Raw genomic sequence first — 19,844 nt, forward strand, 5'->3', positions numbered from 1 at the left:
CAATCCTTATCACTTCCGCATTGTACATTGACTTGTCAGGCAATTAATTACTGTATATGACATTTATAACGTACATGGTCATCCCCTTGGCCGTGTCTGCCATCACATCAACTGGTCAAGGAAGTGCTATTGTTTTTCTGTCTGTCCATTGTTGAGTCGTCGCCTGTCCATTGTATCAAAAACTGTATATATATACTTAGTATGCTCACATCTAGACGGTGAAGGAGGACGATTCCGGTATTCCGACTGTCTGTAGGGACGACCACGAGCAGGAGAATGCTGCTCGTTGGAAACGCCCTGGGGTTGAGCAAGTAATCCGCTCACCACATTTATGTCTTGTGTATTTGTCTGTCATGTAACTAAAGAAGTTTGAGTTCAACGTATTACTTCGTCTTCGTCAACGCACACTTCATCTTAATTATGAGCTAATTCCCCAGTCGACACGTACACCACGCGTTGACAATACTAATGATTCACAACACATGAATTCACAAAATTTCATTATTGACATTGTGCAATTGTGTATTGTTTCAATAGCCGTTATAGGTGCAAATGCTCGGGCGGCATATCAATGTAAGTATTAGCTGTTATAATTTCCAGTGGAAGTCTGATTCATCGGTCACCTGATTGTCAGGTTTGTTAAATGTTTACAGGCCGCTGTCGCCTTGTAGGAATACTGTATGTGGCGTTGGGCTGTAAACACTCACCTTCATAAGGCTGCAAAACGTAGGATATGGAACGGCCGCGACTTGTGCGATTATGGCGATGAATTTCATTACTTGTTTCTTTGCCCTTTCTTAAAATATCGGAAAGTCATATATGTCAAACTCCTACGTTGAAAAACGTAGTAGTTCTCCTTCCTGGCACTCGGCATTGCGAGGATAAGACAAAGACTGGCTACTGAAAATCAGTGTAGTGTGTATAATTGTATTATCCTTGTCGACGTGAACCATGGAATCACAGTGGGTTTGTACTCTGGAACTGTCATCAGACCAGCACACACACGCACGCTCACAATCACACACACATAACCAAAACCACCCACACACATGACCACAACCGCACACTCACACCCACGCACGCATGTGTACGCACGCATGCTTACACACAGACGCAAGCACAAATGCTCACAAACCACACACAAAACCACTAACACACACTGTCATTGGGTCCAAAACAATATCTTCCAGATTACCCAATGACAGCAGAAACTAAACGCAATACTAACAGCTCTTAAATATATAAATAGACAGCCTAAATATAAACAATACATAATCTTTTCTGACTCTCTTTCTTGTCTTCAGGCGATTAAACATATTTCTTGTAAACATCCACTTTTAATAGAAATTCTAGAATTATATAATGATCTTGCAACTGGCCAATACAACATCGTCCTCTGTTGGTTACCCAGCCATGTTGGCATTTCTGGGAATACTATGGCCGATCTTGCTGCCAAGGCAGCACTCAATAAATCTGTGACACCACTTCTTATTCCTTACTCTGATTACAAAGCTTGCATTAGAACTTACATCCGTGATCTGATGCAGAAGAAGTGGGACACCCAAGTAGGTATCAATAAATTACATGAATAAAACCCTATATCGGTTACACTTACTTGGGTTGTCAGTCCAGATTTGAAGAGGTCATCATACGACGATGTCGTATTGGCCACACAAGATATACTCATGAATACCTATTGAAAGGTGAGGATCCTCCAGTTTGTATCCCTTGTGATGAAAGAATCACGGTCAAGCATGTCTTGCTTGACTGTGTTGAATATTCCATCACAAGGGATACATATTTTAAATCACGAACTATGAAGGATCTTTTTAATAGTATCAGTTCTCATTTAATTATTGCATCTTTAAAATAATTAGATTTGTTAAATGATTTGTAAATACATACATATTTTAGGATTGGAAGTTTGAATTAGTAACTAAGATTGTTAGTGGCTGTATCCTCGAGGGGGGTTAAAGTACTGTAAAATTATTGTCCTCCTGAGAGGGTATGTAAGTCCCCAAACATTCGAAGTAAATTTAAACGTTCCACTTTTTTAATCGTAGAATACCTGTTCTTTTAATGTATGGCTAGATTTGCTAAATTGCTAATGGCTGAAGGGATGGTGTAAATCCAGCTAGGGTCCATGCAGGAAGCAAATGTACTGTAAGTCCCCATGGTCCCTAGTATGGTGATCTACCTTCAGTTGTTGGCAATCTATAGCTGGTTTTTATATTGTATTGTCATTTAAAAGTAACATATTTTAGATTTAATTACTAGTCTTAAATTTATCACTGTGATAATCTAGTTGTTTTACTGTCCTTCGTCGACAGGTGTTTTATAATGTAATTGTGTTTATTGTTAATTTATAACTTTTTAAGTCACAATATGGCTGAAATATTGCCGATGTGACTATAAATTTTAACTCACTCACTCACTCACTAACACACACAGACGCAAGCACACACCAAACACAAACACAAACACACCTCATGAACGTCGTTATATGAGTGAAACAATCGTGTATGTTTCACCTCACCTACAATACCGGACAAAAGAAGGTTAACAGCCATGTTTGATACAGGCTTAAAATGAAACAAGCACGGCTTACTTGACTGTTGTGCACTTAATACAGCTACCCTTGTTGGTTTAGAATCTTTCATCCCAGTAGCAAATCCAATTTTGAAGTGTTTACTTCGTTTTTGTTTGTTTGTTTTTGTTGTTATTTTTTTCTTCTTCTTCATTTGTGACAGAGATACAAACACGATTACCCCACTGACGTATTTAACAGTTTACACATTATATCTAGCATCGATCATATGTACACCCCAGACTTGTGAAGATCCGGGTTACAATTGGTCTTCAGCAACCCATCTTTGTCGTAAGAGGCGTCTAACAGGATCGGGTGGCCAGACTCGATTATTTACAGACCATATATCTAAAATATTGCTGAGGGCGGCGTTAAAAAAAAAAAATATATATATACACCAACGTGCTTTTTTGTTTGTTTTTTCCCCCCAAGGTAATGGCGTGCAGATGTCTTCGAACAAATGGCCTGCTGGTGGCCACCATCATGTCGGTGGTTCTAGGAGGTGTCATCGGGGGGTTCTGTCGTCAGCTTAACCTCACCCCAAACACCATCCAACTCCTCGGCTTCCCCGGAGAGGTATTCATGAGGATGTTGAAGACGCTGATTCTCCCCCTGATAGTTGCAAGTATGATCACAGGTGGGTCCCGATCACAGGTGGGTCCCGATCACAGGTGTGTCCCGATCACAGGTGGGTCCCGATGGAAAATGTCAACACTCATTTTGTAAATTCTGTAAGGATGTTTTCGTTAAAACAGCGTGTGTTGTTTTCTTTTCGAAGTGTAATTCTCTTGAACCAGGAGCAAGGCCAGTTTGTGTCCAGTGTTCACATGGTTATGCTCACAACGACAAACGGCCACCATGAAACTGCTTGATAACTTCCAGTGAGTGAGTGAGTGAGTATGGGTTTACGCCGCTTTTAGCAATATTCCAGCAATATCACGGCGGGGGACACCAGAAATGAGCTTCACACATTGTACCCATGTGGGGAACCGAACCCGGGTCTTCGGCGTGACGAGCGAACGCTTTAACCACTAGGCTACCGCACCGCCCCTAATGACTTCCATACAACACCCCGACGTCACTCCACTATAAGTAGCTATAGGCTTAGTGCGTTTGGGGCATTATATACATCATCATCATACAGGGTTATAACCGTAACGTCTCATTTATCATTCGAGTTTTGTATACACTTTCAAAACATCATCATTTGAAAGAGATATAACGTGTTTTGGCTGATGAAGAATCCTTAGCCAAAACTATTTTTGGTTAATCGCATTTCCATCATAAATATACAGTAGTTTACAAAGAGTGAGAACTTTTCAAGCGCTATACTGATTGTCAGGTATTGCAAATGTGGACAGCAAATCGTCAGGGAAACTGGGACTTTTGACCATGGGCTATTACATTACATCCACCGTGATCTCGCTGTTGATTGGTGTGCTGCTGGTGTTCACCATCAGGCCTGGTCTGGTGGGTGCTGCAGTCTCCTTCGTACCACCTGCCACCCCGTACACTCCCCCTTCCCCGGGCAGGTCGTTCTGGATCTTGTCAGGTAAGTAAGGTGAGGGAGAAATAATAATAATTAATTTATCAATTAATCATTAGTTATTTTTATAGAGCCTCCTTCCAGTCAATGAAGAAAACAGCTCTGATAAAAAACGCCTTTGAGCAGACTTTCATTGACTGGAAAGAGGCTCCATATAAATAAGTAATTAATAATTAATTGTATTCAGTTGTATGCCTATCTGAAGAAGTGCGTGTTCAAACCAGGCCCCGATTTCTCGAAACAAACTTAAGTCTGATTTGAGAAAACACAGGAAAATGCATTTCTCAGAATGAACTGAAATCGATATTAAACTCAAACACGGTAGACAATTTTAGCTTGGTGGATAGATTACTTAAGTTTGTATGGGCTTTTTTATTTCAAAAATACAATTGAGTTAAAAATTCAGCTGTTTCAATTTGTCAAACTCAGTTCGAAATTTGAGTAAAAACTTAAGTTTGTTTCGAGAAATCGGGGCCAGACTTATTGTACTGGAGCAGCTTTTCAGAAGGTTCTGCCACCATGAGACCTGTAGCGGAATTTCTGTATAGACAACAAATGATGGCTGTTGGCGTCGATAGATGCTCATGATGTTAATCACTCGATTGTGTGACCCCGTCTCCATTATTTACATACAGACAGTTCAATATTAACGAACACGCAGATTGTATCACGCAATATGTGCTTTGAGCAAGTGGTTGCACGATTATGAAATAGAAGCTTCTGTGGATATTGGAGACAGATATGAGCAACTCTGATCGTACCAGCGACAACGCATCAGAGATTCAAAATAAATTATGTCAGTGTTTAATCCCTGTTTGAAAACTGTTTCTGTAGTGTCCAAGTTGTAAGTTGTATTGTGACAATTATCTGACTGTGATTATTGTCCAGGCGTAACTAGAGCGCCATTAATATTACTGTCACTCATGTTCGTTTTGTGAACATGGCCCACGGACTTAAAAATTTTTTTAAGAATATAGGGAACTGACAGAGCTAGATCAAGAGAGTCCTGTGTGTGCGTTAGTTTGGACGGATGATCGAGATTAGTTATCATTTTACATTGATGTTTTATATATTATATATTTTCACACTCTCTCTGCAGGAACATGTTTCCAGACAACATGGTACGTGCAGCAATTCAGTCAACACGCACAGTCTTCGAACTTCGTCCCAGGCAGAATGAGATTGTGTCACCCAACAAGACTCTAAACACATCCACAGACATGAGAAATGACGAAGAATGGGTTGGAAAACTCACCTACCAACCTGGTCTTAATGCCATTGGTGGGTGATTGGTAGGACGTCTGTGGGACCTGAAAACATTGCAAAATATATATATATACATATACAACTCAGAGTATGTGGGGTCAAGATAAATGACGATATGATCCTAACTGTGTTGAACATGGCCCAATAAGTTTTCTAATTATCTAAATTTCAAATCTACATAACGTTCTGCTTCAAAAAAAATTCAAAATTTAAATTGATTTTACTTCATGCCTTGGGCAATAACATGCCTTGGGCAATAACATTACGTATTATATTCCAAGTCAAAACATTGATTACACAACAGTCTCGTTTACTGCTGACTGGGTTCCGTCCTATAGGGCAACTTAGTACAATAACCAGTCCAGAATTATGAGACCAATTCATTCAACTGAATACATAAATATTAATCAGTATTATTTGATACATCTAAGCACTTGTATATTGCAACACTACGCTCCTTCTAATCCTTGTAAACACGTTGTGCAGCGTGCTCTGACAAACGGAAATCTGGAAATCGTGGAAATCTCAAAACGAGGCTCTGCCGCTAGAAAAGTTTGAAGATCTGGTACGGACTTGATATCATACCAATCACGCTGTGCGTTACAAAACTACACTGAATAAGCGCAAAGAACACATTACAGGTGTAACAAGACCCAGATGAATTTTACGACCTCATCACACATGGGCAGTGTGTGACGTCTTAGTTAAGGTCATGCTGCCTACACCTCGCCATAAAATATAGAAATACGATGTTATTAAAGTTTAAAATTCAAATTAACTTGAAAAAAACCCATTTTCTTATGAAACAAGAAATTGGAGTTCAGTGTAACCATAGTTGCTTGTGGTGTCTCTTTTCACTTTTACACGAGAAAATTCGGATCGGCTGAAAAGTAGGTCATTGTCTGAATAGGTTAATGAGACTCATGTTTCGGTTTGCTGCCGTACTTTATTATCAGCTGGTAATTGTTTATCGGACATATGACAGACAGACAGACAGGTTTTATTTCAGTATAAGGCCACTGACCAAAATTACATTTATATACACATGAAATAGATATACAGCATGATTTAATTATGATTTTTTTTGCAATAAGGCGTGTGACTTTAGAAGAATATAACACACATTCTGCAAAGTAGTTTTTCCAGTTGATTGAAGAAGAGCTTTTAGTATGTTCATCGTTGGATTTTGTAAATAGTATGGTTTTAGATGTGTCTTCGTTTGTTCACTGTATGATGGGCACTAATAGCACATGGAGCTCGTTCTTGGGGTGTCCTCTCATTACGCAGATAGCCAGTTCGCAGACACCTTAAAACAACAACATTTACGGTTCAGTGAACAGATCATCTACTACCTGTTACCTACACATTATACTGCAATAGTCCAAATACAAATACAGGAACAAACTGAAGCTATTATCCCATGTAATGCGGGGGGATATACTGGACGCCTCGTCCGTCCGTTATCATTTTGTTTCCGGAGCATTACTCATAAAACGTTCAATATTTTTCAACCAACTTAGTAGATATATCAAACAGAACCTAAAGTGGTGCCTTTTGCTATTTACAGATTTTTGGCATTTTTATTTTTCTTGGTTTCTATGGAAACGATTCGGAGTTCGTCTCAAAAGGGAGAGGTGGGCTTCGTTTCCGGAGCACAACTCGAAAACCGTTCAATATCCTTCAACAGAACTTGGCAGAGATATGAGACAGATCTTGAAGTGGTGCCTTTTGCTATTTGCAGATTTTTGTCATTTTTATTTTTCTTGGTTTCCATGGAAACGTTTCGAACATAGTCTCAAAAGAGAGGGGTGAGCTTCGTTTCCGGAAAAAAATCCAAGTTGGACTTTAAGTATTGTCAGTTGATTTGTTCTTTCGAATTTATGGGGCCATTTATCATTCAATCACAACATTGTTCTATTTACCCTCAATCAAACTTCTCAGTAACGAACCTGTTTCAGGTTCACCCTGTTCTACTCACTAGAAAGTGGGAGATAAGCGTTCTTGGTTACGGAAATGGGCGAGTGGTGACGTATGACCTCCAAGAGTCGCTATTCGGCTTGTCTCGGAATAACACCAGATGGTCACGAATGTGCTTCCCCCATTGCAAATTGTGGAATGATTAAAAACCGGAATCATGCATTGCAACACCCAATTTCTTTCAATGTGTTAAAACAAATGGTGTTTACAGGTATGTTGCTGTACTGTGCTGTGTTCGGAGTGATACTGGGCAGGCTTGGTGACAGCGGAAAACACATGCTCGGCTTCTTCACCACTCTCAATAACGTCACGATGAAAATGGTTAGCATTGTGATGTGGTACGTAGTTGTTTGGTACCTTCTTATATTACGCTTTGCTCATGGAGATGGAGTATTAGTAACTGACCCGTACGTACTGAGTGTGAAACTATGTCAAGGTGGGTCGCTCCTTTTGGGATTCGAACTAGCATTTAGGTCTCTTGACACCCCATCGCACTTCAGAATGATTCGTATATATAACCTCTTACGTGGGTTTTTCGTCCCAAAACAGGGATTGCTGCAGTCTCCTTCTCGAACAACTTTTTGTCGCTTTGATATGCAATAAAAGTAAATAGTTTACTTGATGTGGTCAAAGGTGAAAACTGTCAGATCAATCTTACAAAGCGTCGTGATTGAAACGACTGAAATGTTTAAGACGTGCATTCTGTCCATGCACTGTAAAACAATGCAATATCAGTGAACTGAATAGGTCTCTGTTAAGAACCCCTGTAACATGCATTTTAGTGGCTCCTCTTTTCTGGATATAAAAAATCTGGACTTAAAAATAACAAATACAACAGAAGGTTTATTTGTTTGTTTTTTTACGCCGTACTCAGCAATATTCTACACAACAGGGATACAATGAAATACATATATCAAGTCAGCACGCTTATGGGTTGCTGAAGAACATTTCTAACCTGGCTCTCCACGTGTGTGTAAAACGTCTCCGATATGTCCATCGAAGTCGAGTTCTCTGTTTCAGGTTTTCTCCAGTTGGGATTTTATGTCTCATCCTGGGAAAGATTCTGGAGGTACAGGACCTGGCAGGGACGGCGCGTCATCTTGGGATCTACATGGTCACTGGTCTGGCAGGTGCCATCATCCACATGTTCCTGGTCGTACCGCTGGTGTACTTTATAGTCACACGGAGAAACGCCTACCGAGTATTGCATGGAGTTGTACAAGCCCTGGTTACAGCGCTAGCCACGGAGTCCAGGTACGTGGAACGTTGAGCCATCATTACAAACACAAGTTGTTTTAAATGGACTGACTGACTGAGTTTTGGTTTTACGCCGCTTTTAGCAATATTCCAGCAACATCACGGCGGGGGACACCAGAAATGGGCTTCACACATTGTATCCATATGGGAATTCGAACCCGGGTCTTCGGCGTGACGAGCCAACGCTTTAACCACTAGGCTACCCCACCGCCCCTGTTTTAAATGGAAGTTTCGTGATCTCGATACAAACGTTTGTTACAGCTAATATAGAAAATGAGAAAATAAATGGAAAAAATAAATACACTCAATCGCCGTCGTGTCGAAGGGGTCTACGTAAATGGTTCCAGTTAACTAAGGTTCGACATAACCACAAAAAGATGATTTAATAAGGAAAACACAGAGACCGAGTTTTTACTTCGAGACAACCGACAGTTTTTAATGAGACATTGACAAAATTTCAAATGGTCATATATTGTTCTCTGTGTATTCATATTGAAATGGCGGAATAACTGACTAAGTTCGAGCTCACATACTTGAAAACATGAAATGCCAGAAACTAACCAGACTGGATTGTTTCCCGAAACAGATTTCGTTCGGCAAAAAACGTCCAAAAAGTAAAAATAACTGACAATGGTGTATCCACAGCTCTGCTACACTGCCGGTGTCAATACGTTGCTGCGAGGAGAACTTGAAGGTCCACAAGACCATCACCCGCTTCGTTCTGCCTATTGGTGCTACCATCAACATGGATGGATCCGCTATGATCAATTGTATCAGTGCCGTTTATGTTGCCCAACTTAACGGTATAAATCTTGGGTTTGCTGACGTCTTAAATCTTTGGTAAGAACCCTGTTGCTTATACCGTGCTATTTCTTTTAATTCAACGACATTATTTTACTATTTGTTCTGATTAAGGATTGTAAGAATATGAATATGAGAGAACGCACGGATTGACGGAACTTGGAACAGCATTTTCATTACATCATTACTACAGCAAATTTGTTGATATATGAACCTACGACAGTAGGATCCTTGCACGCCAAAGGGAGGCAACTAAGTACTGGAAATATCGCATTAGAGCAATATGGATTTGATGGACTTGAGGATCATTTACGTTCTTCACAAATTCCAAATTCTGTGTATTCATTTATGTGGCTACTGCCTCCTCTTGTAGATGTTACCCCGAAGATCCGGTAACAATTAGTCTTCAACGGGATCGGGTGGTCAGGTTCGCTGACTTTGATGCTTATAAACGTTTCTCAATGGTCGATTCTCCTGATGTCAGTCACTAGATTGTCTGGTCCTGGCTCGATTATTTTCAGATCGCCATCATATAGCTGGAATATAAACAAAAACAAACAAATCTCACAGACGTGCAAAGTGAGTGAGAACGGCACTATTTCATCCTTATGGTGACAGATCTGCTAAGGTCTTCATTGACCTTCAATGTCCAGTTGTACAATGGTCGACTGATAACACTCAGACAACTGCCGCAAGTTATACCATTTACTACTGTGAACGTCCAAAACACAACCAGAATGTAATACCGCACTATTTGTTGTTAGTTACATTGTAGCCGCCTTCAACCTTGGCACTCCTTTTGGCCTTCATTTTTTGTTTATTTGTTGTTTTACGTCGCACTCAGCAATATTCCAGCTATATAGGGGAAGTCTGTAAATAATGGAGTTTGAACCAGACAATCCAGTGATCAATAGCACGGGAATCAATCTAGTACTCAATTTAGAAACGATGACGTGTCAACCAATTCAGCGAACCTGGAGTCTGTAGCACCAATAAGACATCTATGGTGTAATCGCAGCTGGACATGACCTTGGTTTGTTGCAGCCTCCTCAACATCATGGCCAGTATTGGGATTACTGGTGTCCCCGGCAGCGGCATCCCGACCCTGGTCATGATACTGACCTCGGCCGGTCTCCCCACACACGACATCCCCCTGCTCCTCGCCGTCGACTGGTTCATGTAAGTAATGTTTGTTGTTGTTAAGGCAGCTGTACATAGCGTTATTCGACCTGTTACAGGACGGTTGATTCAGGAACAGACAAACTGACGGCTGGACATATTGATCAACAACAAAGGGGAATGATGTCGCACGATTAGACAGAGTGACCTGATCACTATTGAAGTCAAGGGCATGGTTACAGACGATTAGACAGTGGCCTGATCACTACTGAAGGTCAAGGGCATGGTGACAGACGATTAGACAGTGGCCTGATCACTATTGAAGGTCTAGGGCATGGTGACACACGATTAGACAGAGTGACCTGATCACTATTGAAGGTCAAGGGCATGGTGACAGACGATTAGACAGTGGCCTGATCACTATTGAAGGTCAAGGGCATGGTGACAGACGATTAGACAGTGGACCTGATCACTATTGAAGGTCTAGGGCATGGTGACACACGATTAGACAAAGTGACCTGATCACTATTGAAGGTCTAGGGCATGGTGACACACGATTAGACAGTGACCTGATCACTATTGAAGGTCTAGAGCATGGTGACACACGATTAGACAGAGTGACCTGATCACTATTGAAGGTCTAGAGCATGGTGACACACGATTAGACAGTGACCTGATTATTGAAGGTCTAGGGCATGGTGACACACGATTAGACAGTGACCTGATCACTATTGAAGGTCTAGGAGCATGGTGACACACGATTAGACAGTGACCTGATCACTATTGAAGGTCTAGAGCATGGTGACACACGATTGTCTAGAGCATGGTGAGATTAGACAGTGACCAGATCATTATTGAAGGTCTAGAGCATGGTGACACACGATTTGAGACACTATTGAAGTGACCACGATTAGACAGGAGATCACTATTGATCACTATTGAAGGTCTAGGAGCATGGTGACACACGATTAGACAAAGTGACCTGATCACTATTGAAGGTCTAGGGCATGGTGACACACGATTAGACAGTGACCCGATCACTATTGAAGGTCTAGAGCATGGTGACACACGATTAGACAGAGTGACCTGATCACTATTGAAGGTCTAGAGCATGGTGACACACGATTAGACAGAGTGACCTGATCCCTATTGAAGGTCTAGAGCATGGTGACACACGATTAGACAGAGTGACCAGATCACTATTGAAGGTCTAGAGCATGGTGACACACGATTAGACAAAGTGACCTGATCACTATTGAAGGTCTAGGGCACGGTGACACACGATTAGACAGAGTGACCTGGTCTCCACTGAAGGTCTACAGCATGGTGACACACGATTAGACAGAGTGACAAGATCTCCGCTGAAGATCTAGAGCATGGTGACACACGATTAGACAGAGCGACCCGATCTTCACTGGTGTACTACGGTAAATTTACGTGTGGTGTTTGGTGAGATTTTACACAGAACTTATAACATATTTTACATCGAAATACATTTGCAGGAATAGGATTGCTACAGTTGGAGTGCAAAAAGATATTACATAGAATCTTGATAATTAAGGAATATTTTACACCTATATACCTTTACATGAGTCGGACTGCAACGTATTTACACAGAATCTTGATGTTTAAAGACTAGTTTACATCGATATACATTTACAGGTGTCGGATTGCAACAGATTGCAACAGATTTTACACAGAATCTAGATAATTCAAGAATATTTTACACTGATATACATTTACAGGAGTCGGACTGCAACAGTCGTCAACGTGTGTGGGGACTGCATGGCTGCATCATGTGTCCATCATCTCCTGAAGCCATTCACTGATGACCAACCTCGGACTGATCGTGCACATGCTAACGGGTCTATTGTCCATGAATATGAAACTGTGTAGAGCAAAGAATTCACAGATCAATGTTTAATGCCAACGTTATTTGAGCGTTTCTCATGTATTGCGAATCATATCAGTACATTCTGTTATGTTGTCTTCTTCACAAATTACCAATCCACTTGAAGTAAATGAGCATATATAAGTGATGAGACGCCATGCATTGTCAGTTTTAATCTCATTACATAATATTTCGTATACTCCCCAGGGAGAAACTACATAACTGTGACGTGATGGTTTGGATAATGGGTGTTACGGTTTCCATGTGAAATCGAATGACTATTTTACAAATAGTGTGAGCAGGCACTCCCATACAAGCACAAGAAATGTGTGTTGTCTGTATATGGTGTTATATCTTGTCTGAAATGTTTGGCATTCTAAACATGCAACTGTTACGAAGTGATTTCCAAATTGAAACATCCAGAAATTAGTACGTACAGAACTGACTTTTGAAATCACTAAATGACGACACAAGTTCTAAAATCAATAAACTATACTGGAACAACACATAGTTTTAGGTTTACAATCGGAACAGGCAGCCGGAACAACTGGCCAAACAAGTGCCAGCAGTAACAAGATACAGACCCCACAAGGAAGATATGTGCTATGAAAATTGTCCATAGCTTTGTTACTGTTGAGTGTGTTGAGCGAGTTTATCTCCCTGCGTTAATCTGCATTTCAGATAATCCAGATAATCATCTCATTCTGTTTTTTGTTTTGAAGAAAACTTCATGTGTGAACTATATATAGGTTATATCAATATTAAGTGAGTGAGTGAGTGAGTTTAGTTTTACGCCGCACTCAGCAATATTCCAGCTATATGGCGGTGGTCTGTAAATAATCGAGTCTGGACCAGACAAGCATGTGACCAACAGCATGAGCATCGATCTGCACAATTGGGAACCGATGACATGTGTCAACCAAGTCATGCGAGCCTGACCGCCCGATCCCGTTAGTCGCCTTTACGACAAGCATAGTCGCCTTCAATATTACGAAGGTAAGAAAAGCCACATCCCAGTTCCGTTCATTGCTTATTACGATTTAAAGAGAACTTATGTGTAAACCATATATACGTTATATTTATATTAAAAAGGTGATAGTAGCCTTACCCGAGTCTGTTCATTGTTTTTTATGATTTACTGTGTTATAAGGGAACTTTTCACAATGAACCTACAATATGCAAATACTGTGATTAAGTGTCATTGAAGACGACTACCATGTGTTTTTTTATAATTTGTGATATTTATAGTAATTATAGTGCAAATATATACTCAGTCAGTACACGGTAAGTTTACACCAGTGAAGATCCGGGTTACGATTGGTCTTCAGCAGCCCATACTTGTCGTAAGAGGCGACTACGGGATCGGGTGGTCAGGCTCACTGACTTGGTTGACACATGTCATCGTATCCCACTTGGATAGAGAATGGGTGCTGAAGCTAGGGGCGATAGAACGCAACGCATATGTATGCATTTCACGATAGCATTCGTCATTTTACACAAACACTGAGAATCTATTTGCAGTTGACGCTCAAAACTGTGCACAGAATTTACACTGAGTGGCATGTCTTCCTCAGAACGTTATATACTCTGCATATCATTATTTCGAAAAAACACATCTTATTTCAAATCAATACCAAAATGAACATTTCACGAGTATATTTTACAAACACATGCTCCATAAATCTTAGACCGCCTCCGTGGTGTAGTGGTTAGAGCGTCCGCCCGGAGAGCGGAAGGTCGCGGGTTCGATCCCCGACCACGTCATACCAAAAGACGTTAAAATATGGTACTTGTTGGTCCCTGCCTGGCGCTCGGCATTAATGGGTACAACAAGGACTGGTCGGCTCGGAGACAGTATAATGTGTCTGAGTGGGGTATTCATGCTTCACTGCGGCATGGTATCTTAGTGGGCTAGCACTATAAAACCAGCTTAAGTCTGGGCTAGTACAAGCAGCCGCACATACACATACACGCGCATGCACGTCGTCATATGAGCGAAATATTCTCAAGTACGACGTTAAACCCAATTTCACCTCACCTCACCTCCATAAATCTTAGGAAACGGCCGTAAAATATCTCAAGCGTTTATGAATGTACTTGAAAATGAGATTCTTGTAAGAATATATAAATATATCGTGTGAGTGCACGTGTAACTAAGATACATACATATATCCTATATACTATAGATAAATTGTCTTGACTGGAGACAGGGATGTAACTATATATACCAACAGAAACCGTAACCTGTGATCAATATTTAAAGGTCAATAAAACAAATACAATTGCATTTATTCTAATATGAAATAATCAAGACTTTACATTTCGCGATTCACGATTTGTACGAGCATGTTCCAGCACAATGAGATCACAAATGAAGGAAGAACACATCTCATTGTTAGCGACAATTGGAATGGTGTAAGCTACTGGGACGACATAGTTCGAGATCGTCATCTGCCTTAGTTTTGCAAACTTGCACCAGTATCCCCCACCAACATGCTGCACGTATTATTTCTCATGATCTCTTCCCCTTACAACATGACTGGGGCAAGATGGACCGAAGCCTACGACAGGACCAGAACCACGCAAGCTCTGTTGAGATAATCTTCAATTGACATGAAGAAGAACATCCCTCATTATATTTCTGTTATCTGGCAACTTGGCAGAATCAACGCAAGGGGTTAGGGAGTTGGGGGATGGGGTGTGTCTGTTATTTCAATAACACGAAATTTACACCACTCCATGAATCACAGTTACTTTTTCTCACTAGTCTATACGGTCACCACCCCGAGAGCAAGGGCTGACGTTTTCACATCACTTTGTCGTCTGGCATAATCGTGTATAAACTTGAAAAATTGTATGTTTTGACAGAATTGAACTTTTTTCTTTCTGAGATTGCAAGAATTTAAGCAAATTCTTTGCATTTCTGAGAAGACACATTGTATTAGGTCTAATTACGTCTTATTAATACATGGAAAACCCTTGATCGATTGTGTTTGGGCCTGTGGTTAATCATTGAGGCAGGAATGTGTGGTGAATACTCTAGGACAAGCAACGCATCTCTCTGTACATGGCTCTTTGAAATCCACAGGAACGGAGTCTTCCTTGGGGTTTAGAACCAAGCCAAAAGTTTATTCTACTGATAAATGGTTTGGGAAGACTTAAACCACAAATGTGCCTTATTTGTGGCATAAGTTCTTACATTAAACAGTTAATGTTATCATGTTACAAGTTATTCCCACAAAATATAGGCTACATCTTGTGTTGTGGACTGAACCATGACTGCTTACAAAGTACACTTTCAGACACGTAATACGTCCATGGTTCTGTACATATTGTTTCATATCTGTGTACCCATAGTTCTGTAGGGGCGGTGGGGTAGCCTAGTGGTTAAGGCGTTGGCTCGTCACGCCGAAGATCCGGGTTCGAATCCCCACATGGGTACAATGTGTGAAGCCCATTTCTGGTGTTCCCCCGCCGCGATGTAGCTGGAATATTGCTAAAAGCGGCGTAAAATCAAACTCAGTCAGTCAGTCATAGTTCTGTACATATACGTCCAAAGATGTGACTCGATTGTTCTGTACATTCTGGTCCAGGTCCAGGTCCTAATAGTACTGTACATATTGATCCAAGTCTTTGTATATATGTACATTTGTAAATCAACGCTGAACCTGACACTGCTACTTGCTTGGCCACAAGCAACCAAATTAAATCAGTCGGAGTAGGCAAGTGTCTAAAGTGTTAAATCGTCAGGCTGGAGATTCCCAAAATGGGTACAACGTGTAAAGACCATTTCTGGTGGCGATCTTGCAGGAATGTAGATCAAAGCAGCCAACTCATTCACTTCAATCAAACAGTACATCCTGAACTGTCCTGATTTTCAACAGTACAAGGGCTGTGGGGTAGCCTAGTGGTTAAAGCGTTCGCTCGTCACGCCGAAGGCCCGGGTTCGATTCCCCACATGGGTACAATGTGTGAAGCCCATTTCTGGTGTCCCCGCCGTGATGTTGCTGGAATATTGCTAAAAGCGGCGTAAAACCATACTCACTCACTCCAACAGTACAAACATCGTTCTGGGTGCGGCATTATTGCAAAGCCCTTTGCAGTAGAATAATATCTTCCTGCTGAAGATTTAGAACTTATAAATACAAAACAAAAGCATCACTTCCTATGTTTTATTGAGCATTTACTGGTAAGCTTTGAAAACAGTACATTGCAGTGACTTCATCTGGCTGTGGAAACACGGTTCCCAGCTCTTGTGGCTGAAGAGCCTACATACCAAGTCAGTGCTATAGTAGTCCAGTCATCGTCTTGAGCATTGCAACATTTGTCAGAAGGACTGACAAGATACACGTTGGTCTGAATTGTACACCCATCGATACAGAAATGTTAAAACAAATCAAACATTAAATATACATACCTTGTAGACTTGTATTAGTGACACAATCAAACAGGGCACAGAAATGTTACATGGTGCTGGGGAGTTCCGGGTGTTGGCAGCTAACATAGGGCGACACCCAGTACGAGAGCTACCGAGTAGTTCCGGGTGTTGGCAGCTATCATAGGGCGACACCCAGTACGAGAGCTACCGAGTAATCCATACACGTGTTACACAAAATGCATGATAAAAACAGATGGAACACTTAGCAATAACATATTTTCAGGTCACCGAACATTTTGCATTCTTAAAAGTCATTCACTGAAGTCAAGTGTTTCCCTTAGGTGAAAAACAAGAGTTATTCCCCTTGAACAAAGACAATCCGTTATCTAACTAAAAGACAACACATAAAAAGATGATTCTAAATATGGCGAGTTTACAAATGAAATTCAAAGTTAAAATGGATGATGTTTTGTATCTAAAATATATGTCAAAATAGAAGGTTAGTGCATTGACATGTGTTAAAACGGTATGAAACTTTGATTCTTCATTTTGAAAAAAGAGACAGATGACTAAACACCACAGAGTCTATTTGTAATAAAAAAACATCCCACTGCCAGTCAAATGAAAAACAGCTTAATCACTTTAATTATTAAAATGGGATTTCAAAATCTATTTCAATCAAGCCAGTATCACATCACACAGTTTGATATCCAAAATTAAGTTGTGACAAGAAAAGAGAGTTACGCCAACCAAATGACCATGCAATTCATCACTTCAGTGTTTTCCACGAAAAACAGTAAACATCCGAATCTACCAAGTGGGAGTTTTACAAATTAATATTACTACTAAAATAGAGTCAAAGACAACTTCTCTATCACTACAGTCAATCAGCATGTCATATTAACGGTTGCAATATGAGAGATGTGTTCCTTAACTTGTTTAAACAGTATAATTCCCCATATTTATGTTTAATACTGTCTTTCAGTCAAGTTATAAGTTACATTGTTGGCAGCACCAGGTGATGGAGCTGCAGCAGCAGCAGGTATGCACCAAGTCCATCAGCTCATCACCAGCATGTCGTATCTGTACTCTAGTCAGAAAAGGTATCCTACAATTCATTAACTTTTACCTTTTGGGATACAAAGCATTTTGGCAAATTCTACAACACTCTACAGCTTAATAGCCACTTAAGAAAGCATTTTGGTAAGTGCTACAACAGGCCACTGACTAGAGTGAGTGAGTGAATGTCTAACACTGCACTTGGCAATATTCCTGCAAACAATCATGGCTGGACCATACAAAGAATCGGATGGTCACTATGACAACCATGTCACAGAGCCTACAAGATAGTCCTCAGGAGTTGACTTTTACAAGAATGAGATGCCCCCAACATCCTCACCAGCATATTAATAACCTTTGTCAAGCCTGCATCCATCATCCAATTCTACATTTGTGTAATGTGTTTGTTTTTCATCCTAATTTAATGCCAGGGAACCACTTGCCAGCATATGCTTTTCATTCAGCCTAAATCAATGATAAAAGCATAAAACAAACAATATTTCATGTAGACCTCAATCAATTTTTAAGCTAATGTCCACCTAGTTTTAATTCTATAAGCATAATTAAAACCAGAATACAAAAATATTGAGAAAAAACAGAATCCATTTTCATTTTAACGGTTCCAAATTATTCTTGTATACTGAAGTAATACTAATTGTGGAGAACTACAGCTACGTCTAATAAATTACACTTTCTAAAATACAAAAAATCCTTGCACTAACAAATCAACAACATAATACTCGAGATGTCTGCCTCCATACAAAATACATCAGTATCTTACCATGATCAGAATCACCCATAATCACCACGTATTTGTCAAAAAATACACCAAGTATACAAACCATCTCATCATGTGCACAAGAGTACCATAACACAGCCCACATAATTTGAAACCTAATTATTCCAAAATCAATCTTTTTAACATTTCTTGAGTAACATTAATCTGAAAAAGATCTCCCCAATTTTCAAGTTTTTATTCACAGGATATAGTGACTTGAAAATTGGTCACAGTACAATCTGCTAGAATCTTCAAGCACTACCCCAGTTGGCACTACCAGTCGAGACAGTAGAGACCACTAGCAGATACTTGAGGCTATACTAAGACAATGATAATCCTAAACAAGATTGATCAATTTCTGCATGTGAGACCTACAATCCTACAGCTTGTCCACTGCTCGTAAACAACAAAGTGTTGCCATGGCAATATTAGCATTATTAGTTTAACTTCAAATGATTTTCCACATTTCTGTTTATAAGAATATAATGCATGTTTGTAAATACTGTTTCAGCTTCCATGGACTGTTCTGGCAGACTAGACCACTGGGTCAAGGGAGCTGCAAGGAGTATGCTAGTATACAGTATCACAGTGACTAGACCACTGGTCAAGGGAGCTGCAAGGAGTATACTAGTATACCATACCACAGTGACTTCAGAAAACACAGGTGTCATGCCTCTGTGATCTCAGGTAAGAACAGGTATGCAACCTTAGTGACTTTGTACAACACAGGTGATACCTCAGTCAGATTTCACCACACAGGTGTGATATCTCTGATTGCACAACACAGGTGTGATATCTCTGAGTGCACCACACAAGCGTAATACTTCAGATTGCACCCCACAGGTGTGATACCTCTGATTGCACAACACAGGTGTGATATCACAGTCAGATTGCACCACACAGGTGTGATACCTGTTAGATTGCACCACACAGGTGTGATACCTCAGTTAGATTGCACCACACAGGTGTCATACCTCAGTTAGATTGCACCACACAGGTGTGATACCTCTGATTGCACCACACAGGTGTGATACCTCAGTTAGATTGCACCACACAGGTGTGATACCTGTTAGATTGCACCACACAGGTGTGATACCTCAGATTGCACCACACAGGTGTGATACCTCAGTTAGATTGCACCACACAGGTGTGATACCTCTGATTGCACCACACAGGTGTGATACC

At 40.5% G+C, this 19,844-nt stretch overlaps 2 protein-coding genes across 2 annotated transcripts in view; one reads left to right on the forward strand and one right to left on the reverse strand.

Annotated features, from left to right (window-relative positions):
* The first annotated feature begins 3,022 nt into the window (after window positions 1–3,022).
* On the forward strand, window positions 3,023–19,255 carry LOC124283076 (excitatory amino acid transporter 2-like). Its single transcript, XM_046719102.1, has 8 exons — window positions 3,023–3,224; window positions 3,930–4,139; window positions 5,233–5,304; window positions 7,588–7,714; window positions 8,397–8,630; window positions 9,279–9,473; window positions 10,479–10,613; window positions 19,171–19,255. The coding sequence occupies exons 1-8, from the start codon at window positions 3,023–3,025 to the stop codon at window positions 19,253–19,255; spliced, it is 1,260 nt and encodes a 419-aa protein (XP_046575058.1).
* Window positions 16,603–19,844, reverse strand: part of LOC124282685 (cGMP-inhibited 3',5'-cyclic phosphodiesterase A-like) — a 186,795-nt gene continuing 183,553 nt past the window's right edge. The window contains 1 exon segment of the mRNA XM_046718713.1: window positions 16,603–19,843. The gene's annotated coding sequence lies outside the window, so the exon portion shown is untranslated.

This window comes from Haliotis rubra, unplaced genomic scaffold (assembly GCF_003918875.1).
Source record: "Haliotis rubra isolate DU_JTF1 unplaced genomic scaffold, ASM391887v1 Scf109, whole genome shotgun sequence".
Lineage (NCBI taxonomy): Eukaryota > Metazoa > Mollusca > Gastropoda > Lepetellida > Haliotidae > Haliotis > Haliotis rubra.